The 27,919-nt window shown below is 38.5% G+C and overlaps 1 protein-coding gene and 1 long non-coding RNA gene across 2 annotated transcripts; both read right to left on the bottom strand.

Annotated features, from left to right (window-relative positions):
• Positions 1 to 2,951: 2,951 nt before the first annotated feature.
• On the bottom strand, positions 2,952 to 27,500 carry SELENOF (selenoprotein F). Its single transcript, XM_071564755.1, has 5 exons — positions 27,388 to 27,500; positions 24,385 to 24,552; positions 13,299 to 13,362; positions 5,684 to 5,733; positions 2,952 to 4,006 (listed from the first exon to the last, which is right to left on the bottom strand). The coding sequence occupies exons 1-5, from the start codon at positions 27,454 to 27,456 to the stop codon at positions 3,875 to 3,877; spliced, it is 483 nt and encodes a 160-aa protein (XP_071420856.1). The 5' UTR covers positions 27,457 to 27,500; the 3' UTR covers positions 2,952 to 3,874.
• LOC139676142 (uncharacterized) lies at positions 14,157 to 17,578 on the bottom strand. Its single transcript, XR_011698604.1, has 2 exons — positions 14,972 to 17,578; positions 14,157 to 14,526 (listed from the first exon to the last, which is right to left on the bottom strand). It is a non-coding gene; the product is annotated as an uncharacterized lncRNA (long non-coding RNA).
• Positions 27,501 to 27,919: the final 419 nt, after the last annotated feature.

The raw sequence follows: 27,919 nt of genomic DNA, 5'->3' as shown, positions 1-27,919 counted from the left end.
CACTCTTTGAAACAGTCTGTTCACCTGGTGCCACAGTTCCAATTTAAAGCAATAAATGCAAGAATACTCTGATCAATTCTGTAGTTTATCTCCTGTCTGAGCTCACTATTGAGTAATTTCATAATGCATTTCCTTCTACCTATCCTTCATGACAAGGGATAAGGAAAAAAATTCTGGATAATATTCTCCATCTACCTTTTGCTTAGACCTTTTATGCATTTGGGAGGGAAGCTGATGTTCTGAACTAGAGTGTTCAATAACAGGTCAGTGGCTTGTCTGTTCTGTGTCTCCTTGCATATTCTCTCCCTTGGGCTGCTCCTCTTAGACATGACAGCAAATTTGTTTCAAAGTAACTGGCTTGGGCCTTAGCAATTTAAGGGAAACCACACAAATTCAGAAGTTTTCTTTTGCTGCTCTTGAGACAAATTCTCTGCATTTTAGCCTTTGGTGGACCCTTCCTAAGGCACACATGACCAATTTCAAAGTCCATTTACTTTAGGTGGTCAAAGAATCCCTAGTAAAGAAAGTTTTGTACTTCATCTAATCTTCCTTACACGCTGCAACAACCAGCAAATGATGGTGTTTCTTGTAACGGACTCTGGAAATCTATCTCATTAGATTTGAGCCTGTTTGCCTTTATGGGTACAATGTAAAGAAGTTCTACTGCAGCTCTTACAATCCAGCCCAGCTTCCATGCTAATTAATTAGAATGACAATAAAGCTTTTTTTTCCCATTTTTGTGGGGTGGGATGTGTTCTTTTTCTGTCTATGGGCTGAGCTGAATACTTTCTTTCTTTCCATGATTTTAATGTCTGCTGGAAGGTTTCCCTTAGCTCTGAAACAGATTTTTGCCTGTTACAATCATGTTATTCAGGTTCACATTGCAGGAATCTATGATTGAGCAGGTACCCCGGAAACCTTTCCAAGTAGTTTGTACATTATGATTCAAGTTCCTCTAAACATCATATCTGTGTGTAAAATGGAATGCACAATACTTTTTTTTCCCTTAAAAGCAAGGATACTCTTTTCTACAAAAAGACTGCCTTTTTTCCTCTAAAAAGGCAGGAATAGTAGATGGACAGTTCATGTTCCAACTCAGTCATGCATGCTTTCTGCTTTTATTTGTCCTTTCATTAACTCTCAAGATTTGGCACAACAAGAGCATTATATAAGATTAAATAATTCTTACATAAGTCTGAGTGAATGCCTTTCATGAAGTACTGGGTGCTTATCATGGCTATAAGTAAAAATGAATCACTTCCCTTTTAAACTGGAGCTTTCAACCTTGTATTCTGTGTGGTTAATTGCCACAAGCCAAAATAACCTTTTGAGCTCTATGGATTTTCACAGCTGCAGACTAGAGGAAAAAACCTTACACTGATAAATAGAAACTCAAGAATTTCCAAAAGAAATTATTCCCCACTCTAATTGCCTCTTTTAGCACAAAGCCCAACTCATTTGTGCCAAAATGTTAAATGTTCCTAGCTAGAGCCAAGAACCTGAGTATCATCTAAAGGACAGAATGAGAAAGAAGAAAGCCAGGACAGTATGAATTTGACACTTCAAGAACAGCAGGGAGCACAGCCAACAGGTCAGGAAATGTAGGTAATTAAGCTTTTGCTAGAAGCTACAGATCAAGTAGGATGAGGGCTCAGCATCTCACTAACAGAGTCAGGGAAGACTTTAAACATCTTCCTATATATAGGGAAATACAGGAATGTACCTTGAGCATTTTTAAGCTAAGAGAATGAGTATCTGTATTACTAGGCCAGATTAGCATGTGGAATAGTAATCAGAAAATCAGGAACCTAGGAGGAAAACTGGGAGAAAAGCTCATTTCTAGTCTCCTTAATGGAAATATGTGAGAACCAGTACTGGGAAAAGTCAGAAGTTGCAGAAACAGTACTGAGACTGCAATCATAAAACAAAGTTATGCTGGAGGAGAAGTTCTTTGGCTTGTAATGCTCCTCCACTCTGGGCTGGTTATCACCTGGTACATGAGTGAGTTTCTTGCTTCTGTAAAAGACAAGCAAGAGCAGCAGTGAAGGATCTGGTGTGGGAAGACAAAAGCGGGTGTAGGGAAGGACTGGGCTGGCAGTAGGAAGACACAGAAGGAAAAGGGAGACTGAAGGTCAGAAACCCACTGGCTGTCATATTAAGAAGGAAGAAGGAAATACAGAGAAGCAGAGAAAAATATTTAGTAAATATCAAATTAAGCAAACAATCTCTCTGTTGAGTGATAAAGAGGACCTAAAGCTGGAGAGAAGGACATGATTGAAATATTCTGCTAAAACAGCATGATAAATCATCCACAGAGAAACTGAAATCCCTTGCTGGCAAACATAGGAACAGGAAGTATGGATATAGTCAGTATATTGAAAGACCAGTGGATGGCAGTATATTTTTACTACCAAAATATTGGCCACCATGCCACATCTTCTGGTTCTTGCTCATCTGCTGACTAACACATCATATTTCCCAAGAACAAATCCATGTTTGACTCTGATTCAGCATAAGCTGCAAAGATTTGTGCCTTTTTTGTACAGATTGTATTTCTCCAAGACAATGGTGGCCACTGTTGTAGCTTTCTCACACTGAGCCAGCTGGGAGGTCAGAGCATGTGTCACAAGGAGAGGAGTGAAGGCATAGCATAAGAGCGAGCCAGCATGTGACCCAGCTGCACACACTTTCTATGAGTTTATAGAACATTTCAGGAATAAAAACTCCAAAGGCAATGCCTAAAAAATCACTTTTGAATGCTACTTCTGACAGTTTAGTGTGGTCTCAGTCCCAGGTTTACTGTTCTGCTATGAAGCTGATGATTTCCTCTCCAATGTAAGAAATAAACTCTGTAAATTACAGAGAAATTGCTTGAGATACGTATAAAGACAAAACCTGAGTACCATTTCAAGTCATAGCATAACACCCATTCAACCACAAACTGATGAGCATTAAGTAGTTAAGGGGAAGATTTATTTACTAATTAAACTTAAGAAAGCCCCCCCACTTTATCCTTGATTACCATATTTATTGACTCTAAGTGGAAAAAGCCCGACAAGTCTTAATGGATTTGACTTATTACCATATGTACTGTCTGTATTCCCTGCTCACATAAATTTCCACTGAGAAAAAGAATATACATTTTAAAGTAACAGCTTTTAAATTCATTTGATAAACAGGTTTACAATAAATTTCTGAAAGTTTGGAGAGGTTTTTCAAGAGTTATTGCTCATGTTTTCTGATGCAAAACACTTAGTGTAAAGCACACCTGACATCTGACTTCCATATACCTCAGAGGTTTTCTATGTAGTCTTCACTAAAGTGTACTTACTAAATGTTTCACAGTATCAGAACATGAGTTCCTCCATCAGCTTCAAAACCTGTGAACTAGATACTTACTGTAAACAATGCTTCTATAAAAGGACAGTTGAAATACAAAAAAAAAGTAGAGGGCATTAGTAGCCAAGTTTCTTTGGGAGATAGAAGATTGTACTTGGTTCTGACTTCCTTAGAGCAGCAGACAAAAAGCATGGTAATGGTTTCAATTATTTGAAGCTCTTCGGTTTTAAGAGCATTTGTAAAAACATGTTCAATTATAACAAATTGATATTTGCATAATTAACTTTAAAACAAGGCATTTTGTAAGTGATAAATGCATTAAGAGCTGAAATAATAACATTAAGACAAGCTAGTTTGTCAGCTTGTCAGATATGTGTGCTGAAGCTTCCCTTCTAATTACAAGATGTTTAGTACAGCACAACAGATATTTTAAAACAAATACAGAAGCTGGAATGTGTTTTCAATTGCAGTGCACTTCACATGAGAAGATTACCGTGACAAAATATGAAAAGGAAAGAGGACGGAGAGCAATGCTTTATAGACGTTCTAGTTTTTCACTTAGAAATTCTTCCACACTATCTGTATTCCACTTGAGGATGCTCAGTTCTTCTGCAATGTTCCCATTGTCATCCAGCAGCTTTAGTACAGGGTCAGAACCACGCACATACTGTGGGGGAGAAAAAAGAAAAGTCAGTTATCTTGGGCAGAAAATGCATTCTCCATATTAATACATCCCTGCTCCCAAGTGATTTAAATTAGTTCAGATTTCTAACTTGCATTTAATGTCAGAGAGAGGGAAGTGGAGGAACAAGTCAAATGAAGGAGGATCGAGGGTGTGTCAGAAACACCTATTTGTTGTCCTTGGTGCACCACACCAGTTAATGCATGTGCAGAGAGGCAATACTGTAAGCCTGGTTTCGAAAGATGATATTTACTTCACCTGTTCTAAGTTACCAACGTTGGATTTTTGAATCAAGCAGATGAACAATCTTTCTCATATGATCAATTGCCTTTCTACCATTTAGAAATTTCAGGTCACTTTAACACATCAAAGTTCTACTATCAGTTTTAAATGTGATCATGTTCTTTCCTGCTATGTTGCATCTGTGCCTTCTACTCTTTGTTGGTAACACAATTCTTCAATGCTTCTGCAAACTCACAAAATACGAAATGCAAATAAAAGCTTTTAACAGTATTAGAAAGCTGTGACCATTTCCGTTTATGGAAAGATTTCCCCAGGAGTATTTCACTTTGCTGACTGAGCTAACCTAGTTGGTTTTACTTAATGAAGCTAGTGGCACCTCTACCTCTAATCAGTTTTCCAAAAGTCTTGTAAAATAAATACAGATTCATTTGCAGAACATTTCTTTTTCTGGTAGTGTTCTATACTAATTGTAGGGTAGACTGTTTGAGGTTCAATAAATCTACAAAGTTAAAAAAAAAAGAAACAGGCATGCAGAAGGAGAGAAAGCTTTTGAAAGAAACTGGAAGACATGGAGACATGAATGTGTGAGACAGACAGAGGAAATCTGTTTTAGATGGAATCTGCTGCTGAGAAGACAAATCACTTATTGCAGCCATGCACAGCTATGAAGTGATTCCAGATGGTGCCATTTGGGGAATAGAGATGGGAGCACAAGATGTGAGAATCAAGATGTGTATCTGTGAAGTGCACTTGAAGTTCACAGAGGACTTTAAGAGGAAGGTGAATTCTTACACTAAATCTTGAAACCAAAGAATTATTGGAGCTTATGGCAATACAGTTTATGCAGCTTTGCATATACGCAAGTAATAAGAAACACCATTCAGTATATGCATTTCTATAAAGCTGGATGTTTGAAGCCTATGAAGAAAAAACAGCACAGTAGAACATAGCAAGGAAATTCTGAGGGAGGCGAAAAATCTAAGAATCACTGAATGCAGGGAAATGGCAGCTCTGTAAGAAAATGAGGAGATAATAGAAGAGGACAAAAGGAAACTATGGCAGAATAAGCTTGAGTAAATCCAAGATATCCACAAAATAAGGACAGAATGTAAGCATTCCTCACATTCTTTCATCATCTGCTATTACAGGTTCCAGTATTTCTTTTCTTGGCTTAAAATCAACTAAACAAAAATAAGATAAACCAAAACCCCACCACCAGTAAAGAATTGGTATCACTTACTGAGCAGTAAAGTAATATTACTAGAAGGAACTTGTGAAGACTCATACAGGTAATGCAAATTTATGTCCTCTACTAAAGGATTACTTGATCAGCAACTAGGGAACAATCCACGAGAGGACTGTCTCCACCAAATTTAATTCTTCCTAACATCCTGCAAAAAAAGGTAGGCTACTACTCACCTTGATTTGCAGTCCCCTGAAGAGCTTTGGCTTATCACTCCTGACAAAAGCTACAGTTTGGAGAAAAGAAAGAAAGAAAATCAAACTCCTCTCCACTTGCATTACGTGGACATCAAATTAATATTCCACAAATTATTTCTTTTGAAATTATGCTTTAGAAGGAATTGCAATGTTAAAAACCTTAATAACACTAAACTTATTATGCCAAAGGAACACCTATTTCTGCTAGTAATCCAAACAAGATTCCTATCTGCTTGGAATTTCCTTGAACACTGATGCAACTGTGTAAGTCAGTTTATCTGCACATAGAACTGACAGCCTTCAGCAGACTGGCCCATATGCTGCTGTGACACGCAAATGTGAGGAGAGGCGTTGGAGCGATGGAAATCTGGCTGGAGATAAGCTTTGTGAGGGAGGCTGAATATGACACCCATCTCATCAGCACACTCCACTGCAGCAGTGCGGGGAAAGGGCACAGAGGAAACTGTGGGTAGAGATGTTATTCTTCCAAACAAGACAGACAATCCTGTCTTGCAGAGATGTCCATGATTATATGCTGAAAACCAGCAAGGAAACAAGACCAGAAAACAAGAGGAGAAGCTGGTATCTCCTCCTCCCTTGACACTCATAAATGCTGCAAGAAGGACTAATGGCCTGGCACGCAGTGACATGGAGAGAAGTTCCCCTCTGAGGGGAGATGCTGCTGCTACTGCTGCTGCTGCACAGCCCTGCACCTGGGGCACTACTGGGCAAATGGCATTGACAGGAGCACAGTCCCAGTATCGCTGCAGCACAACCCAGGCCTTGTGTCAACCTTAACTTTGAAGAGACTATGAATTATTTCAGGACAAAATGTGAGCAAAATCCCCTACTTCCAAACACCACACGAATGAATGTCTGAGTTCTCAAAGTATTTAAAACATATTTAGGAAATACAGTCCTCCTTGCTCCTTTTTACAGTCAGGCCATGCTAAAGGCTGAATTTAGTATCTGTTTTGACATTAAATGGATTCAGGACACTCCAACAGTACGTCAGTAGCACCTCCCCAAGGATGAACCCTGTCAGTATGGATGGACTCCTACAAAGGTGCTAGCTGCATGTTAAAGCTGCTTTTTCAAGGTTAGACCACAATGAATCTCTCACAAATTGCAGTGAATCCAACTGGTGCATGGAGATGAGTGCAACCTCAGGACTAATGTTTCATACTGCTTCACAAAGTGTAGTGCTTTCCTCAGTAATTGCAGAGATGTCTCCTGGCATCTTTATACCCATCTTTATATTACTGCAGTTACCTTAACACTTTCTAGCATAGTTATACAGAGTAACATTTATTTTCCTCCCTCTTCCACTGTGCTGGATAAACTCTGCCTGGTGCACCAATCACTACACAGTATAAACAAGGTAACAAAATACCAATGATCCAACGAGCTGCCAGGCCCTCGAAAACAACAATACTTGTTTTTGTTCTTTCTGCAGGACTGTACACTAATATCATATTGTAACCTGTACTTGTATAGCTATTTCAAATAGCACTAAATAACTAGTACTTGTTCACATACTCTCTGATTCAAACTCAAAAACATTTTCAACTTGAATGTTCCCCATGTCCTTGCGGCCTGTTGTCTTGGCTGTCATCAACAGTAACATAAAAAAGTGGCAAAGATATTTCTCATTATTTGATAAGTTCATATAACATTGAACTATTTCTACAGGAATTTTTCCACATTTTTCTTCAATTTGAATCTACAGCTGAAATCAGTCTCTGGGGCTTTGCATGAATAGGATGTTGTAAGAAGCAGTCAGTATAGTGGATAACTTTAACTGCAAAGCTTAAAAAAAAGTTGTAAGAGAGCACAGTAAAACAGATGAAGTTTCCAAAGCAGATCTGAACTCTGGAACACAGTTGTGTTAAATAGCCTTTGGGAGTTACCTCAGATTACTGCACTTTAAGCTTGTAACAGGTGTGAGGATTTGTTACTTGAGTGACAGATGAAGCTCATTTGGACATGAGTGGCTGTTCTCTGCCTGCAGTGTTGGACTGAATAAGCTCACATAGAATGGAAACAGAACTAGGTGGAAGAAGAAAGTATTCTATAGGCAGCATTATGTTTTGTCACATTAGAAGTAGCTATTACACACTTGTATCAATGTGAAATGTCTAAATGTTCTGAAAGCTGAAGCACTACAGAATATTTTTGCTGCTATTTTAGACAGCTGGAACAAAATTAGTTTCTGTTATGGCATATTTATTTCTAATGCTGATCATAGTGACTTTCTGCATCAGTCACTTGAATATGCAATGCAACAAAGAAAAACACTCACTGTACAAATAACTGCATTTGTATATTCTGAATTTTATAAGCTAAAATGAGAAACTAAAATACTGGCATGCATTAAAAATACAGATTATCCCATCAAATGCTTTACTTTTTCTTTCCACAAAATCAGTCCTTGAGTTGAATTAACAGCCTTTCAAATGAAATGATGGGGTCAGGAAGTCAGAGACAGCTACAGTGGACATTTTGGGACACACAACTGCTTGCTCATCATATGATGTGGTGAATACATTCCACCTTCAGCACTGCCCCAACAGTTTCCCCTCTATGCCCTGACATCATCGTCGTTGTTTCCTATGTCTAAAGGCTACTTTCACATCATCTTTACACCGTTATTTAGTACTTTGATGTCTAATACTTTGATGTCTAATACTAACCCTAGCTATCTCTCCATTTTCTTTTCCCTGTAGCAGCTTTACAAGTTACACATTGCAGAGAAACAAGCATTTCCTTAACCCATCCGTGGGTGAGCAGGAGAGGCATTTTCCACTTTGACTTCTGTAGGTTGAATTCTGAGCTCAGTGTCATGACAGTATGTTATGGTGAATTAAGCACCAGACTAAAGGCAGAGCTGTTGTACTGACAGCTTTGTAAATCCCTTCACCTTATGCTCTTATAAAACATGTGCAATTCCAGAGCACACGCCTTCTGCTGGAAGGCACTCACTTCCCGGGGTGTTCCCTGTACTGCCACACAGCCAACCACAGCTAAAGCTCAGAGAAGGGTCAGGTCTTATGAACATTGTAAAGCTCATCGAACTGTTTCACAAAGAGAGGAAGTGCTGGGCAGTGCTTTTGAAGCCCTAAAAGCAGCCTTTACCCATGAACAGGGTACAGTGGAGAACTCACTGCTATTGTTATAATGTCTCTTTGTTTTAAGAAAAAGTCTGTGAAAACTAGTTTGTTGGAACTAAAGCCTGGAGTCCTATGTGGAGATTATTAAGGAAATTAAGAATCACTGTGGCCCAAACAGCAAGTCTATGTACATGCACACACACACCTGCACTGTTTTCTCTAGGTACAGGAGGACACATCGTGAGTCTGACCCTAAATGGGTAGGATGCCACATCTCCCCAGAACAGCTGTCCCAAGTTAATTTCAATAAACTGAAAGCAAATGTAACATGACTTCATAAGCTCATGGAACAAAGGGTATTCTGCTTACTTGGTCTTGAATTATTATACACAAGCCATTTGAAAGTATAAGGTTTTACTGGAGACACAAGTTTGTGCATAATGTCACAAATTGTACATAAAAAAGGCACAAAGGACTTGACCGTGCCACAGACTTGACCATTTTGTACCCAAAATGAACTTAAAAATGGTTTTATTAAGGCATTGCCAATTATCAAGTCTTAAACCTACGAAAAGAAATGCAACCAAAACAAAAGAAAGAGTGAAAAAGGGATATTTTATGAAGAAAGGAAATCCCAGCATTTAATAATGTCATAACAGCTAAGCATTGCTAAGACAACTAGCAATATTTGTTCAAAATGTGAGTATGTACATCACTGGGAATACAAGCAGACCAAAAGCATTAATGTCTTTCCTCAGACTCTTTATTAATTTGTTTTGGGGACAAACACATGCTCTGCAGTTTTGAAGACAGTATGAGCCTGCTTCAAAAGATACCATAAGAGCCCAGCAAAAAGGCTGAATTACAGAACACACCAAGCAGTCATTTACATTTTAATGACTGTAGCTCTTTACCTTTTGGGGACCTCAGTTTGACATAAAAATTTGAATTTCACAATTCATAGGGCACATCAATAACTACTATTTGCAGTTTGTTAACCAAGTTACAATGCAGCTGTTCATGGTTTTATAGAAAGCACCACACGCTTTCAGAAACTAATTCCAAACAGAGCTCCAAGCAAGCCTGAAGAAGAAACTTCACAAAATCCCAGAGTACTTTGTGTAAGCAGTTGGGCAAATGGCTTTTCTGAGTCTGAAGAGAAGTATTGTTTTAATTTCTGTATCATCTGTTTACAAAAGATTATGATAAAGCAATGTCTGTCTCCCACTACAATGTCCATGTTTCCTAACAAGAGTTTTACTGACACATTTATTAATGTAAGATTTAAGGTTAATATATTTTTCTTTCTTTCATCCGTATTTACTAATTGCAGATTTAAATAACTAGGAAATGAGTGCTCTTACTTCATACAATAGACTCCCAAAAGAAATTACATTTTAGTAGCTAAAAAAATCCCCCTCACACTTGCAGAACTTGGGTGATATAACAGTGCTTACTGACTCTGAAGTCAGAGAATCTGATGTAGCTGGACAGTGCAAGAGTTCAAGGATTAAGCACCTTGCTTCTGTAACTGATTTGCTGGGACCACATCCATTTCTTAACTAAAAGTCACACAGGGAGAGGTGAGAATTATTTTCTTGGTTAAAAAAATGCAGAGAAATATGAAAGAAATGTTCAGTGAAGAAACCCAGACTAATTCGGGTTTTGTTAAACTGGAAAGAACATAGGAGTCTAAATCCTGATCTCCTGTCTCACTGTGAACAGAACACAGCTGCCACTGCAAAGTCAGCTTAAACCACATATGCCAGATTAATCACTGACCCAGCTAATTTACTATTCTATTCCAGAGTCTTAGTTTTATGGATGTCAGCCAGAAACTGTCACATTTTGTGTTACCTGGTATAATAAGGTATTGCTTCATCTACGAATCCTGTCACTTAGGTTTTCAATGTTCTACTTTGATGGAGTGCTTTTGAATGATAAATATTTAAGATCAGTTTTATACAGAACAATTTCAAAATATATGTAACATAGGAATTAATTTCAGAGTACAGTATTTATAATGGAGCAATTTATTTTCAAGGGAAATTTATCAGGAAAAATAGGTCAGTGCTGACCTTGAAAGAAATGTACAGAAGTGTGGTCTGTTACCAGACTTATCACCAGAAGTTGTATTTGACAAATCCAACAGACAGTCTTGGCTGTTTTCACAAAAACCTTCAGTACTTTGGTGTGACATTACAAAGAATAACATCCAGCTTAAGACTGAGATAATCTTACTCAAAATGAGACATTTTCATACTCTTGCTAAGGACTAGATTTTTTTCATCACTTCTCACTTCTTTGCTTTCCCAGTATCTACAAATATATTCCATATGTAATGATTCTCACATTTCAGGCACACAGGTGTATTCAGCAACTGTTTAGAGCTAAAAATCATATGACTAGTAATTTGGAAAGAAGCCTTGATACAGAAGGATCATAGAATATTGCATTTATTAACAACCTACAGCTTTTTGCAACTGTGTAACTTTTACAAATCTCTTCAACCAATTCTAATGCTTTAATTATTTAAAAATGCGAATCTCATAATTAAAAAAACCCAATAACTGAACCCAAGATAATACTGTTCACTCTTTGGCCAAATAAAATATAATCCAGAAGTAGTCTGAGACACATCAAGTCTGTAGGACTAGGCCAAGTGAAAAAACAATTTACACAAGTACTTAAAGGTGAAGACTTCACAGTTATAGGAGTAATGCACACTAATCCATATAATTCTAATACATACACAACCAGCAATTAACAGCACCATTTTGTGTATATTCTGGAAAAAAACCCAAACACACCCAAACAAAATTTAACAAAATCCTTCCAGAACTGTGGGAAAGGAATCAGTTGTTTGTGATGAGACATTGTCAATGACAGGCTGCAAAGACACTGCTTCGAAAGCAGCAGCACGACCTTCAGGCATTGTAACTTCCACAGCAAACACCCAAGTGAAAAGTTGAAATAAAAAACACAAACACTTCTTGAATGTTAATGTCTTAAGATAGAGACATTAGATACTATTTCTGAGGGAAGTTAAAATCAAGGAGAAAATATAAGTAAAAGTATTCTGAGATTAATACTAGTGTGAAGACAAATACCAGCTGGAAGAATATATTCTACTGCTTTTTAAAATTTCTAAGTATTCTCTTAAAATATACTTCCCATCTTCCAACCTATTCTGATACTCTAGCAGCAAATGTGGTCCAGAAAAATTTAGATAACCTGCAGAAACTGGTGACGAAAAGGGAAAAGATAAATTTAAGTGCAATACTCAGTCCTTTTTTAATTCTTCTTGTGCCAAAGAAAAAGTGACAGTCAAAACAGAGATCCTACTTAAAAAACACTGAAATTTATTCTGCCATTTTAATGCTGCTTATCTTTAAAAAGTAAGCTATATGATTAATGGACTGTAAATATTTAAGCAGGTTTAGATAACCAAGGATTGAAAGTAAAAAAAAAACCCTATTCAAATTTTCAAGTTTTTCCTTTTGCACCATTCCAAGTCTCTGGAACACATTTAATGGTGTGAGGGCTATTCCCTACACATGAAGATAACTGAGGACATACTGCAGGCTGAGGGGCTGAGCTTTTCCTTCAAACCTATACCTCAAAGGAGCACTTAATTGTTACAAATTAACAACCATAAAGCAGCTGAGTGAATGGGCAACAACAGCTGGGAATGTTATCATGTTTGCATAGAGATAATATGGAGTTCTGTGCTAACAAAGTGACCTCCTCACATCCTTGAAGTAGGACAAGTCATTTAAGCAATTCTTATTTTGACATTTTAAAAAGTGGAAAAGAGAAAATAGCTTTGCTGTGGTCTTGCAGTCACTCAGCTGAACTGTGTGTGGGTAGACATGGCAGACAACCAGATAAAGCAGCAGAACTTACATAAATTGTAACCTGTTTTAAAACCTTTTTTTTTAACTTGTTTGTCAGGCAGCCTTTAAACAGGGAGGTATTAATACTGTCCATGGCAGATGGAGACATGCTGTTTGTACAATTTTTAATTCCAAAGCTAGATTAGTCTTTATGTTCAACTATGTCCAAAGTACAGTATTAGGGTCTTCATTACAGTACAAACCCGAAAAATAACCAAAGTACTGGTATCACCTAAGCTCTTCTCCAGTTTGAAATTTCTCACAGATTCTTTCCCTGCAGCTTCCTCCCAGCACACACTGATGGTACTGGTTTTCCTTTAACACTGCTGTATTCCATTCCATGTAGTTGACTGTCATTATCCACTGATAAAACAATTACATGGCAGGAAAACAGAGAGTTCCACGAGCGCAGAATGTAAGTTCATCTATCAATTACCGGAGACCAGTTCCGTGAGTCTCAGGTCAATGCAACCTTACTGATAAAATATACTAAATTTATGACTACCTGTAATAGTACTTAAAAATACATTTTGTCATTCAGCTGTGACAGTATTTCATAACTGAAAAAATAGTAGTGGCTTTACTTACCCTGGACTTGAGGGAACCTTCCCAATTTTCATCCACATACCTCTAGGACAGCTCCTGCATAAAGCTGTAATAATAAACAGCAGCTGTTAATGGCAAAAATAATATAAATTACTAGTTTATATATGGTGTGCTACCTGTGGAATTATCTCTCTTGGAGGAGACAATATGCTGCCAATTACAAATAAGATGCTAAACAGAATCACAATTCCGGATGTCTCTGATTTATGCAACAATTGACTGTTCCCTCAAGATACATGGTAATTTTCATTCATTATACTGAAAGTGTAAAAACAGAAAAAAATGATAGTTGTAGATATACTGTTGCTGTAAGCAAAGCTTAATTTTAATAAAATTGCAGTTGGACATATTACAACAGGAATTGCTAGTAATAGGAAAACTGTTTCTTCCTCCCTTAAGATGGTAACACAGTCTCATTAAAAGAAATTTTACTCTCCATTTTAAACCTAACATGGACAGTACTATGAAAGAATATTCAAGTGATCAAAAATACCACTTTTTTAAAAGCTTCTTCACCACCCAAATAAAGGTTTCAATTAAAAAAGGCAATGATAAACAGCTCAGATATTAGCTTGCATAATTCAAGTTCTTCTAGAATTAAAACATGAAGCAATTGCAAACATGGAAGAAAAATAGAATTGTGATAAACTTCACTTACCTTGTCTCTCTGTCTTATTGTTTAAAAAACATTCAAGAACAATTCTATCAGCCGTCCAAGATTTAGGTATCAGTTTGCACACTCACTAATCCACTGAGCATTTACACTGGTTTTCTCATATTGACAGTTATCAGCATTTTTCTATCAAGAAATCAGTATAAAGAAGTAGACAAGGGAATGAATAGCCTTCTATCTAGTTTATTATTTTATATAAGTGTATAACTAAGTATACTCAAATTTAGGACAACAGTCAAACGAATATTTCTGAATTCTCATTATGCAAATAATTTTTACGGTTATTTTCTTCCCTTCAAACAAGGATTTTTATGAACAAGATCACCGTAGCAATTCCAAATATGCAAGATATTTTTTAATTACTCACTATTCCAAGTTTGTAACTCCTGGGCAATGCCTGACAGAAGTTTAACAAAGAAAACAGCTCAATTATTGATGTCCAAATTTTGAGCTTGGAACTCTGCCATAATTGAAACCCAACTGTTCTGGTACAAAAAAGTTGAGATTCATGCTGGGACAAACAGCTGCTCTTGATGGCTAGACCAGAATAAAAGAAGAATCAATTTGCTTCATTTATAACTCTAAACAAAGGTGTCTCTACAAGAAGCAGAGGTTTATTTGCATCACTCAGCCCCACACAAAAGCACACTTGTCAATATCTGCTGCTGCTTCCATCCCATTGTGCCCAGAGCAGACGTTCTCCAGCCTTCCTTGTGAGGCAGGCACTGTGTTCAAGTAGTACTGAGAATGACACGGATCACTCAGCACAGAGGCACAGAAACACCTCGAGCCAGTTCATCACACAATGCTTAACTCATGGGTTAGTTCATTTTAAAGTGATGCCCCATGAAAGTGAGTTTAGTACTACAAGGAATGAAATAAAGATCCTCTAAACTATTACTACTGTCCATACTAACATCCAATGCAAATGCTGTGATGATTTCCAAGCTGATTCATGTCTGTATCTATAGCCAGGACTTACCTTCCTTTACAACAGATTAATAGCATGTATTCTCAGGCTTTCTATTGTGACAATATCTGAACTTTTCTCTCATCTTTTCCAAAGCATCAACTTGAGCTCAATTCATTCAAATGTTTTTTGAAAGCACCTGAACCTCTTGTAGCAGTTCATACTGTTGTAATCAAGATGAATCTGCACAACTGAGAAGAGGAAAACCACACCATTGGTCATGTTTGCTTAGATGATGAAGAAAAGTGGTAATTACAGCAGAATACAATCATTTACATAAGAACTGTGCTAAATAAAAATATGTATGGTAAAAATAATTGTTCCAGTAAGTAAAAAAAAGGAACTTTAACTTGGGTGAAAGAAAACATTTCACCTGCTGTTAGGAAGGGAACTGAAGCAATTTGTGCAAGACAATTCCAGTGGTGCCTCATTTATGCACAGATACAGTGTTGTTATCACAGTTTGTCATGGTGAAATCTCCAGAAGAAAAATTTCACTCCTGCTACGTAACCATTACTGTTTACAATCAAATGAGAACTCAGATCAAACTGAACTGCAAAAAGTAGTACCTGACACAGATTGCTCCTTTATCACAATAAAGTTACATTAGTTCAAAGGTAACAAAAAAGTTGCACAAAATACAAGCAGTTATACCTAATTTTACTTTTTAAACACCTATCTTTTGCAGACCAGTTTCTCCAAACTGCTGACTAATCCTGACCCTGCCTGACCCAGGTTACAAAGTGTCACTCAAACGGGATTTGCACAGCTGTTTGCAATCAGCTGAAAAAACCCTTCCTACCAGCATGTCTTAAGAAATTAAATGAAAGGGGCTGTTAAGGTAAAGCCACACAAGGTTGAATAGCTGTCTTATGGTAGTTGGATTCTCTCTGATATCTGTGTACTGTCCTCTCCTCACATCAAAAGGTTTAAATATTAATTAAGCTCCAAGAATAAGCAATAAAGCACAACTTATGACCACAGCTAAAACTCTTGAATTTTAACTTGCCTCAGGTACAAGATAATCTTCCACTAAATACTGACCAAAAATTAATCTCTTTCCAATAGAAACAATTGTTTTATGAAATTCACTTTAATTTTGATTTCATGTTATGATATAAGCAGATCTGCTGAAGAGACCTCCTGATGTCCTATCAACTCATACTATTGTTTTATTTCACACACATCAGGAAAATAAGGATATCATTATTCTTCACAGCCAAAGTTGCTTGGTATGTGCAAACTGCTACTATTGAAAAATACGGTGAATCACCTCTTTTTTTCAAAGGCTTGCAACTCATTGTTACTGTGTTGCATCCACCTACCCAGAAAGCAAAACAACGTATTTATCAATATTTGTTTTTCTGAGAAATTAAGTTACAACAAAAAGAGATTTTGTTGCAAGTTTCTTGTTGCTTTTTCCTAAACTCCACCAGTTTGTGAGTTTTACAAGAAAGCTAAATTGCTTAAAAAGAATATACACTGAGATATAAAGTATTTTCTCTTCTATAGGAGACAATGCAAGGTATTGACATGGACAGTTCAAAGTTGTCAAAATCACTCTAGTCTTTCTTTTTCCTGGAGGCAGAACATGAGTAAGAATCTGTGGGTTAACAGGGAACAGTCAGAAAGCCTCACTGCCAGGAACATTATGAATTACTGCTCTGTAATACAGAAAACCAGTAAAGTCATTGCTACACACACATCATTCCAAACTGGTGTCATCAGTAAATTTAGCCACAAAGCAACTTCTCACACTGACAACTCATTATCTTGTGAAGGGAGAAGCCTAACAATCAAAAACCAGTTATGTGGTTCAGTGCTATTCCTGGGATCAGTGGTTTATATTACAAGCAAATTCCTCTGTACAAAGCTGAAGCAGAATCTGAGCTCTCATTTATTTGTGGAGAAGAAAATTCCAACTGAATATAAGGGTTAAAAAGAAGTCACAATGAGGATGTTTAAGCACTGAAATAATTTACTAAGAAAGGCTGTAGAATCTGTATTCTTGGAAATCCTCAGAACTCTGAATTCTGCTTTGAGGAGGAGACTCAGTTTTTTCACTCTGTACGTACAAAACACAGTTGTGCGTTACTGTTACATTCTCCAGCATACACAAAATGTGTCATCCACCGAAGTGTTTTATTTTTGGTGTTAAACAATATCCTCCTTGCAGGATTATATAAACGTTTCTGCTGCTTCCAAATCCACTTCCAAAACAACTTCTGCTTCTGGCAGACCATTTTTGTTAACTTTGCTCTATTAAATGGTTTGGTGTAAGGTCATGTGAGCAACAGATCTGGAAAAAGGGTGAGAGAGAAAATGCAGAAGCTGAGTCACCACCAACTTTGGATCTCTGGGACTGCAGCCTGGACATGGTGGTGTGAATGCCCAACCTGAGTGGTGGTGGAGGGCGGAGTGGAATGGGAATGAGTGGCAGAAAAGGGCTCCTGTGAACAGGCTCCTGGACCTGGCGAGCAGAATTATGCAAGTGAGTAGATAGAGACAGAAAGTTAACAGTTCAAGTTTCAGTTTTGGAATATACCATTTGATTCTATCTAAGCATCTACTTACCTCTAGAAGCAGTAACCCTGAATATCTCTAATTCTCCAGCATCTGTGCTTTTATTATAAAACAAAGCATCTTAGAGTTGCAAACAGAAGAATGAGAACAGATCTCAGGAGCTACTTATTTGACCCTGCACATTTCATTAATTTTGAGACCTTTAATTTGTGAAGTTTTTTCAACAAATGTAGAGTCAAGTGCCAGTACTTTCTCAAGATGAAGGTCAGCCTTAATTAGCTAAATCTATTCCATTCACCAGCACAGATGCACATCAACAACTTAAAACTGTATTTAGCAAATTCACATTTGCAGTTTGCCCAACTCTTTTTTTTCTTTCATTCATAAGATTCAACAGAGGTCTTCCATAGGTAAGGCTTGCCCTATTACAGACAATGTGTTTTACCTTACTTTGTTTGACAGAGATGAACCTTTGGGGAATCTGAACCAAACAAAAGATGGTAAATTTCTGTCTTAGGCACTGACTAGCTTAGCTGCACCTTCCTTATCTAGGACTGCTGTTTGTCAACATTAATTTCCACTGCTAATAACAGCAGGTACAGAAGGAAGGGAAAGAGAGTACATGGTAAAGTTCTTGAGAAGGACATCCACTGCAGCACATTTTTAGCAGAAGGGATGGTTGTGCACAATATTCTTAAGCACAATACTCTGATAAGAGACTTTCCAAATCAGAGAGAACAGTCACCTCAATTCCCTTAACTTCCATATCAATATTGCCCATAAAAATCATTCCTATATGAACTGTATGGGACTCTTCTTAGTTAACACCAAACTTTAAAAGGAGGTCATATGACATTAGCCTTAATTACAGAGTTCTGATTACTTGATTGTTAAATAAAACATGCGGCCATTGAATTACACTAAAGTTACACTTGGTAAAAAACAATGAACATGAGCCATTTTTATGTACTATGTTAGAAATAAGGAGTACAGTTATGTAAAAGCACAATTTTTACAAAACAGTCAAAAGACTTTACAGAACACATCAAAAGACAGAAAAAGATGTGGCTTTTGAGAAACAGCTAGAAGTAAACTTAAGCTTACATTACACCACTGAGATGTCAATGTGTTCTAAGGAGTTGTGTTTTTAACCACAGAGTTGAAAACTAAGAGAAGAGACTGCTTCACTGGAACTATTCACATTAAGGGCCTCTGGCAGAACAAGCAGGCAGCCAACAGGAATTTGAGAGCAGCACTTTAATTAGTGAAATGAAAAGAAAAAAAAGCCCTGAAAAATGAGCGTAAATTGGGTTACACAGGAGTAGCCTGAAGCAATAAAAGCACTTCAAGTTATTCTACTTCCAGTAATTACTGTGAGTTTTGTGAAATATTTTGAGTTTTAAAAATTAAGTCTCAACAAGAATGTCATCTTATTCCTCCTTGTAATTCATAACAGCACATATAAGAAGCCTGTACATCTAAAAGGGTGGAGTTTAAAGAAAGTTTTCCATTTGATTTTTCCTTTTAAATAAAAGTAGCACATAGTGATAATGACACTGGTCATGTTTACCACTAATATCACAGCAAATATTTATTTCATTTCCTGGTAGGGTCTAACACTCACTCCATGCAAAGAACAGGTTTTAACTTATGGTCAAACTACACAAGGAGATTATATATATTATCCATTATAATGGATAATATAAAATAACTTGTTCTGAGAAAGAGTTTCTGAATACATCCTCATCTGCTTCCTAATAACATTTAATGGCCTGAGTGACAATTTTGTTATGAGTGATAGCTAAGGTAGACTACAGACATCTGAACTTGTATGGCCATGATTTTTACTTTTCAGTGAACAGACCAAGATGAACATCTGCAGCTACTTATTACGTAGGCTAAATAGGTTTAATGCAGTCTTTTTTGTGTATCATCCCTCACCACAAAACCGCCCAACCTGTGTGATACTATGCAGAAACAGGTGACTGATATAGAAGGAGGAGTTCAGAGTCAGGCTTCACTTTCAACAGAGTACAAGTTCTGTGATTTTGCAGTATTGAAACAGACCAAATTGTTCATGCCTTAAAATGACTTCCCACAGTTTCAAGTAGGAAGGACTTGGAAGAAGAACGGCTCGATGCAGTGGAAACATCTTCCTGCAGCAATGTCCAAGCACCCGGTGAAGTGCAGCGCTGGTTACAGAGTGACCCTGGGCCAGCTGTGCAAACACGGCTGGGCCCACCCGCAGGGCAGGCACTGTACCCAGAGGGCCAGGAACCCGTAGCAAAAATCAAGGAAATGTTCTGCTGCTCTGCTCTCCCACTCCCCCCATTTCCCAGTGTTTTAGTCGGCATTCTTGGGATTTTCTCCCCAGGTGGTTTTCCCTTTTCAGCATTTTTCAAGATCTTGAGAAAACACAATACTTGAAGTCCCTAAATACCACTATTTTCTACATCCCACAGGCTCTGTTTGTCTAATGGGGTTATGTCCATAGCCTTGCATTAAGTTTGAAAGGAAACTTTTGTATTTAATGGTGTGGGAAGAACATCAAGGTGCAAATCTCTCCTCTTAGACTACGAAAATGCATTTCAAGTTTCTGAAATATTTTAGTACTTAGTATTGTTACATCTATTACAAATTTGGTGAAAAAGAATCCTAAACTTCTCATTATCTTAGCAATGCAGAGGCTGGATATTTCAATAAATTACTATTCCATGCTTTGACAGTTTAGCATACTTTGATTAACCTGAACATGGGCAAGAAAATTGCTAAAAATCTCAGGATTTTAGACTTTTTGCTTACATTTGTGGAGTGGAGCAGCTATTACCCATCTCTGTGGCACTTTAGAATATGCATATAGAGTTCTGTATCACTGTTTGCCTTATGTCACAGTAGAATCATAAATTATGTAGAAATAGTGCACCATAGACACGTGTGATGTTACCCATCACAACTTGCCATCTGAACCACCCATTTTCATGACTCTTCTGCCTTTTTGGTTTTGCTTACACCTGATGTCATCTTTTCTAAGTCAGCAAACACCATAACATTACAACATGACAAATACTTGACAGTAGGAATTTAAAATGCTGAGATTCAACACACCTTAGTGAACAAAAATGTATTTCAAAGCTCCATTTAGACTTATTGATAACTTTTATGGGTTGTAGCAATCCCGCAGAGTGTGACTGTGAAATTTAATGTATTGCAAACTTTATCACAGAGTTGATTTTGAAAATCAATTTGGATTCTGACACACATATATTGATAAGTCTAAGATTGTAATACACAATTAACGGAATATGCTTATAGCTGTGTCTGAAGTGATCCCACAGACTGAGTGAAGCTGCAGATGGAGTGCAGCTATTTTCAGCTACTGCAAAATATGGACAATCTCTCCTGCTACTACAATTTCACGCACAGTTTGCTTCACCTCCATTTCATCCTTCCCCGTTTTACACCCCAGCAGAGCTCTGCATCTGACAGACTGAGGTTTAAAACTTGCAGCTGTCTAAGGCAATACTGTTTAAGCCAGCTTCTGAATTGGTGTGAAACTGCATATAAAATCTCCAGAGGAGGAGGAAATAACCAAAACATGTTTCCATTTTACCCACAGTCCAATTCTGAAGCAATTAAAATATTTCACTGGACAGGTGTCAGCAGAAGTTTGGAGCAAGACAAAGTCTGTGCAATATGAGCACCTCACAGCTATTTTCCACAATGTCAATTCACAAACTACTGGACCAATAACAAAACCAGGATTAATAAACATTTTTCAAGCTATGAAACAGTTCAAATCTGTAAACATCTCATTTGAGGTTGCACTGATATTATGCAGCACAAAGTATTTTTAGCCCTGAGGATATTTCACAGATCATTTGTGAAAAGTGGCAATTACATAAAAATTCTCAGATAGATGTGCTATCTCCTTAAACTTTAAATTCTCATTGAGAACTCAGGCACAAGTCATGCAATAAATTAACTCTTGCTTTCCCTGTTTCCAGTGTTTGCCACATACTTGCAAAGAGAATTAGATTTGAATCCTGAGGCCAGCCCTGGAATTCCTATAGTTTGCAGGTCTGTTTGTAGCACAGACTATGAACATGCTGTACCACATCATGGGAACAAACATTTGCTCAACAGCAAACAAACTCCATCATGTACCACGATCCTGGCTCAGGAAGAAAAAGACTCACACACTTTGAGGATGTTCAAGCTCATGGTCTCAGCATGAGCAAATCCCAGAGCACCCCTGCTCTCAACTTGGCAACACACAAAGCTGCAAATCAGCAAGTCAAACATCTTACATGGAGATGCAGGTTTTTAGAGTAAGATTAAAAGTTCTACAAGCAAGAGGGTAGGAAAAAAACTCTTCAAGACTTTCAACAACCATTTATTCTTCACTATTAAATTTTCCTTAGAAGGAAAGGGGAGAACTACAGCAAAAGGCAGCATTCAGCTTTTCTAGTCTGCATGCATATAATGGAAATTCTTGTTTAGAAAGAAGCTACTATAAATTATATTGTTACTTCTTATATAACAGCAAAATCTTAAACTCAATTACAGACAACTGTTGCAAACAGCTCTATGTTAAAACACAAGTCAATCCAAAATGTGATGATTCTGAATACAATCTGTTGAAATAATAGTCATTTCTCCAAATACTAATTTTCCACTGGGTAGACTTCAAGAGAAGTTGCAGAGTACAAGTTAAAAAAAAACAACAACAAAACCACAAAACAATCACCAAATTTGAAAAAACACATTTCTAAGAAGTTGCAACAGTATAGAAAATTTCCACTTTCTGAAACAGCATTCATAAGATATTAGAAATAATGCTAATCATCAACCACACAATCATAATGTTAATACATATTTCTATTCATGCACACAGTATGTAAAACCTTCATTCAATCTCAGATACCAAAAGGCCACCATAATCACTCCCATAATTCAAGCTAATGCTTACTATATTAGCTCCAAATCTCAAAGACCATTTGTATTACATTTCTTCAGAAATGTCACGGAAGTAAGAAAACAAAGCAACAACCAAAATGTGCACTGCTCACATTTATTATAAAGCTCAAGCAGGAAATGAAACTGGGAAACCAACAGAAATAGATTAAAACCCCAACAATTTATAATATCTCTTCCTTCCTGTGAAGGGATTGGCCAAACAACCTCAAGACCCTGTCCTGCTCTATGCTATTTATTTTGCTACATTCATCATGATTCAAATAAAAAAAATTCAGACTAAAAATATTTATAATGTGAAGTCCTGACCACAAAATAGCAGTTTTTTAGCCTTACACAGAAAGTATGATTGTCCACACAATGAAACCCAGGTCTGATTCAGGAAATTCAGAAGAATACCTATTGATTTAAATTCTGTTCTTTGATCCACATTTTACTGATGTGACATTTACAATACAAACTAAGTTATATCCTTGAGCAAGTTACTGATAAATTGTAAGACAGCTTTTTTCCTCAGAAGTCACATTGACAGAAATGCATCCCAACTCCCCCAGCTCATTTTCACAACAAATGACAACAGGAATTGCACTGCTCCACAAGTTCTTGTGCTACACCTTATGCACAAAGGCGAAACTGTGAGGATATTACCTGCACAAATAAAAGCATCTGTTCCTCCCATGGGGACAGGAAGCTTTGCTGCTGCCACCACAACTCTTACTGAGCACACTCAGCTGGAGACCCTTTCCTACTCTGCCATTCCCTGTTAAGTACATTTTGTTAGATTTTATTCTGAAACTTCAGTTTTTGTGTATGTACAAATATGTACATACTTATATATATATTCTCCAGGGACAAACTGTCCTTTATAAGGGCCATGTATCTAGCAAGGAAAAAGCCTTAGATACCCAATCCCACACAGATTGCATTATTACTTTGTCAATACATAAACCAGAACAATTTACAGCTTAATGTCTCTCAAGAACCTACTAATTATTAATTCTCTGAAAATCTCAAACACTTGCTTCTTGATATTTAATATAGTGTACCTAGCACTGTAAACAGTGATTTTATGAAATCTTTTTTAAATATTATGCTGTTTAAGGAATTAAACTGATGGGAGAAACCGGCTACATTTCATCATTAATTTCATGTTCTCAGTTACTTATTTCCTAGCCATTAAAAATAATTTCAGCATCTCTTCTCCTTGAAATATCTACTTTCCTGATGTTTGCCCTCATTATATTTGAGAGCACTCTTAAATTCCACATATTAGAAAACATGTATTTTTTCCAAGAACTCAAAAAATTCTTCCCTGATGACATTCCTTAAGAAACACAGGTAATTATTTACTACAGATAAAGGACAGGTTTTGTCTTTGCTTAACTGGCTGAAGCACACACAGCGTGGGCTCTGAGCAAGACCTTTCCCAAGATATCCAGCTGTTCTCTGGGCTGCAGAATGGAGCTGGGCAGTGCTGCTGCTGTCAGGTTTGTGCCACCTCAGGAGCTGCCCTGGCAGCTGCACCAACCTTTTGTTCCGGGCTGAGCTGAACTGCCCTGGCCCTCACACTACGGGTCAGTGACCAAGCAAGAGCCCTGGTCAGTAACATCAGTCTCCTTATCCTCTTCTTTTGCCCTCTGCAAATCCCATACACCTTCCCCTTCAAAGAAGTTGGACATAATTTGCAAATATGGTCACTTCACACCAGAGATGGGCTGCCAAAGATTCCCCTGTTCATATCAGGACAGTATTTCAGAGCAGTATGGCAGGTCTGCAAATCATATACATGTATATGGAGTTATAAATAAATGTTGCATTTTCCTCTTCAAATTATAATACAGATTCTAAAAAATTTTTAAAATGAAAAGTTTCATAAACATAACTTAACACATTAAATTATTCCACAAAGGATTTAGTCCCAAACTCACCTTTCTAGTTTCCAACTGAGCTTCCTCTTGGCAGCACTGCCTGCAGAATGGATCCAACTGGTTCAGGTTGAACTGTCCAAGCAGATTGCAGGAACTGCACAGCAAGTTACTGGAGAAGCCCAGCTCTCTGCAAGCCTCTGATGACAACTGTGCTCCATACACACTTACCTGAAAGTCAGTACAACGTCATACGTCAGTATTAAACTATTTTTTTAAAGAAGACTTTAAATGCTTTAATGACTAGAAAGAATAAGTATTGAGACTATTTTACAGTAATGCCCAATGATCAGCCCACAGGTTCAAATTACCACCCTATTCTGAAACGGTCTTAAACTAACAGTGAACTCCAAACACTCACAATATGTACACTTTGAGGTGTCAGACCTGGCAAAAGTAATTCATATACAGCTGATAACTCTACTGTTTTCCTATTTACAAGTCAAGACAAAAATCCAAACCTAATGAATCAGCTGAAATGAACATGGCTACAGCTTTCTAAAGGCCGCTCTTTCCAAACAATTTCAGTAAATTTCATATCACAGAAAAAAAACACTTGTAAAGTAACAGCTGAGCTTGGAAAAAACACAGGCAAGGAGTGATGAAATGGACCAAACTGTTCAACAAGGCACACAGGCAGGATTGTCACATACTACAAATGGAAGTGTAGATAAAACTCTGCAATTCTGATTTTTTAGCAATACATTAAACTAGGCAATGCAATTCCATGGCTTCTACACAAAACACCAGTTCTGCTTCTTATGGGCAGCAAAACCAATGTAACCAATTGTCACAGCCCTTAAATCACATTTGGGGTTTGTTCATGGAATCATTAAGGCTGGAAAAGACCTCTAAGGTCATGATTGAGTTCAGCCATTAATCCAGCACCACTGTGTCCACCACCAAACATCCCAAGTGCCACATCCACACACCTTCTGAGCACTTCCACCACATCCCTGGGCAGCCCTTTCTAATACTGACCAGTCTTTCAGTGAAGACATTATTCATAATTTTCAATCTAAGCCTCCTCTGGTGCAACTTGAGGCCACTTTCTCTCATCCTGTCCCTTGTTACCTGGGTGAAGAGACCAGCCCCACCTCACTATAATCTCCTTTCAGGTAATTGTAGAGAGCAAAGAGGGTCCCACTGAGCTCCTTCTCCAGGCTGAGCCCCTTCAGCTCCCTCAGCTGCTCCTCGTAACACTTGTGCTCTACACCCTTCACCAGCTCTGGACTTGCTCCAGCACCTCAATGTCCTTCTTGCAGCAAACACAAATTCACACTTACCTACACAGGGATTTCTCACAGCCTGCCTTAAACCCTTCCCTTCCAGCTGCTTGCCTCAGAGGTGGAAAAGGGAGAGAGGAATATTAGGAAAGAAGATAAAGGAAGTAGTTTTCTCAGATGCTTCCCAGTCTGGGTGAAAGACCTCAGGCAAAACCTGCCACATCCAAAACACCAAAACCATGAGCACCACTGTTGGCAGATGGGTGGGGTGACACCACCAAACTGGACCGCCTGGTAACAGGCCCAGGGTCAAGAGAATGATGCTGGGCCAAACAGAAAAGCACAGAATAAAAACTAAGTTTGCCATTCAGCAAATCAGACTTTTCTTCACATTCACACATCACCTAATCTGTACATGGATTGCATATCATCTATAGCATATCCAAGGAAGGCAGAGACAAAGCCCATTCCCTCCCCTGACGTGGCCAGCCCAGAGCGGAAGGACAGACGTGGCACTGATGGGACAGACAGGAAAATGCACATTGGGCCCCTCATTATTGTGTTTCTCTGTATCTGCCATAAAAAAAAGTTAAAGCACAAAAAGTAAAATACATGAAAAACTATTTTGAAATCCCTATTCTGTCAGGAAGATATTATTTTTCTTCCTACAAGACAATGATTAAGTAATTTGTCTGTATGACAACAGGCAAGCAAAAATGGGAGCCTGTTCTACTGGAATAATCTAATATTTATCCTGTCTCAGGGATACTGGCAATAGGAAATACAACAGTGGTATAAAAAAAAATCTAAGAAATACGACAAACACTGCCAAAGACACATTTTAATTACTGTTCACTTATTACATTAATCATGGTAGTACCTAAAGCAGTTTTCTTCCACCTTGCTGTTTGCCATTCACCCCTTTTATGCTTTCATCTTTTCCTCACTTTTGGATCTGTTCACCTTCGAGTAAAAATGGTGTTACTGGCATTGTCACTTGGCTGCAACTGGCCACACTCCTCACATCTTTCCCCAGCAGACCCCTAAGGGACCTGCAAACATAAGGCCAACTTTGGGGTTTTGTTTTTTGGTTTGGTTTTTGGGGGGAAGGTGTGGAGGGAACCATCCAAAAACCAACCAGTGTATGAAAGTAAAGAGTCCATTGCAAGAGAATTTCTCAGTGAAGAAGTTTTGGTTACACAACAAGCTCAAAACAGCTTGAGAATAAAACCATAGGGAGGGGAAAGAAAAAAAAAACAGAAGGAAGACGTTCTCTCTCATTAATTTTGACCAATTTTAGTACCTTAACTATCATACTATCGTGAAACAGTAAGAGTACTAATCATAGTAAGTGTCAATAATTAGGATTAGAAGAGAACCCTCATGCTCCAGAAGCAGAATTCTCATCAGAACAAGATAACTTCAACTGCTTGGCCAGTGACGCACCTCATTTCAGCTGCGTTTTCTCCTTCAAAGCTCTGACTACAAATAAACGTTACACTATTGCTTTGCTTTCACACCAGGTCATTTAATATATTAAAGCAAACGCAGCACCGATACAAATAGTACTAGAAAGAGGAGAAGCAAAGACAGCCTCCGACAAGGACAGAGAAAGAGGCGGCGGCAGGAGAGGGCCGGGACGCGGCAGAGCGGCCGCCGCCTGCACCGGGACACGTCTCACTGCGCCCCGCCCCGCCCTCGCACCCACTACTCTCTCTCCCTCTCAGGAACCGCCGCCGCGCTCAGCCCCGAGCGCGAACACGCCGGACGCGGCTCTCACCGCCTGCAGCCCCAGGAGCCACCAGAGCCAGCGCCGTCCCAGCGCCCACAGCGCGGCCGCCGCCGCCATGTCGGACCCGCCGCGGCCCTGCCCGCACCCGCGAGGACCCCTCCGGCGAGGCTGCCCCGCGCGCTGCCTGTGCGGCAGAGCACCGCCGTGCTCCCAACCCCCAGCACCGAGGGCAGCAACAACTGACCCAGAACATCTGGAATGCCAGAGAAAGGACATGCGCAGAGCGGTGCTCCGCAGCCAGGAAAGCGGAGCTGCCGCTCCCCGGCCCTGGTCGGGCATCGCCGACACAACCCTGAATAAGGCCCTTTCCTCTTTCTGGGGAGTTGCCGCCATCCGGCCCATCGGCTCTTAGCCCCAGTGACTGACAACGAGTCCGACCAATAGCGTTGTGTCTTTCCCGAGCGCCGTGGTGCTATGCCCAATGAGAATCGGTAGATGGGCGGGACTTCAAGTAGCGCCTTCCAATCAGGAAGGGACGCATGTAGGCGGGACATGGCCCCGCTCCGGCCGCTCGGCGTCG

This window comes from Pithys albifrons, chromosome 10, assembly GCF_047495875.1.
Source record: "Pithys albifrons albifrons isolate INPA30051 chromosome 10, PitAlb_v1, whole genome shotgun sequence".
NCBI classification, from domain to species: Eukaryota; Metazoa; Chordata; class Aves; order Passeriformes; family Thamnophilidae; genus Pithys; species Pithys albifrons.
Note: the sequence above shows the minus strand (reverse complement) of the source record. Positions and strands in the feature narration are given on the sequence as shown.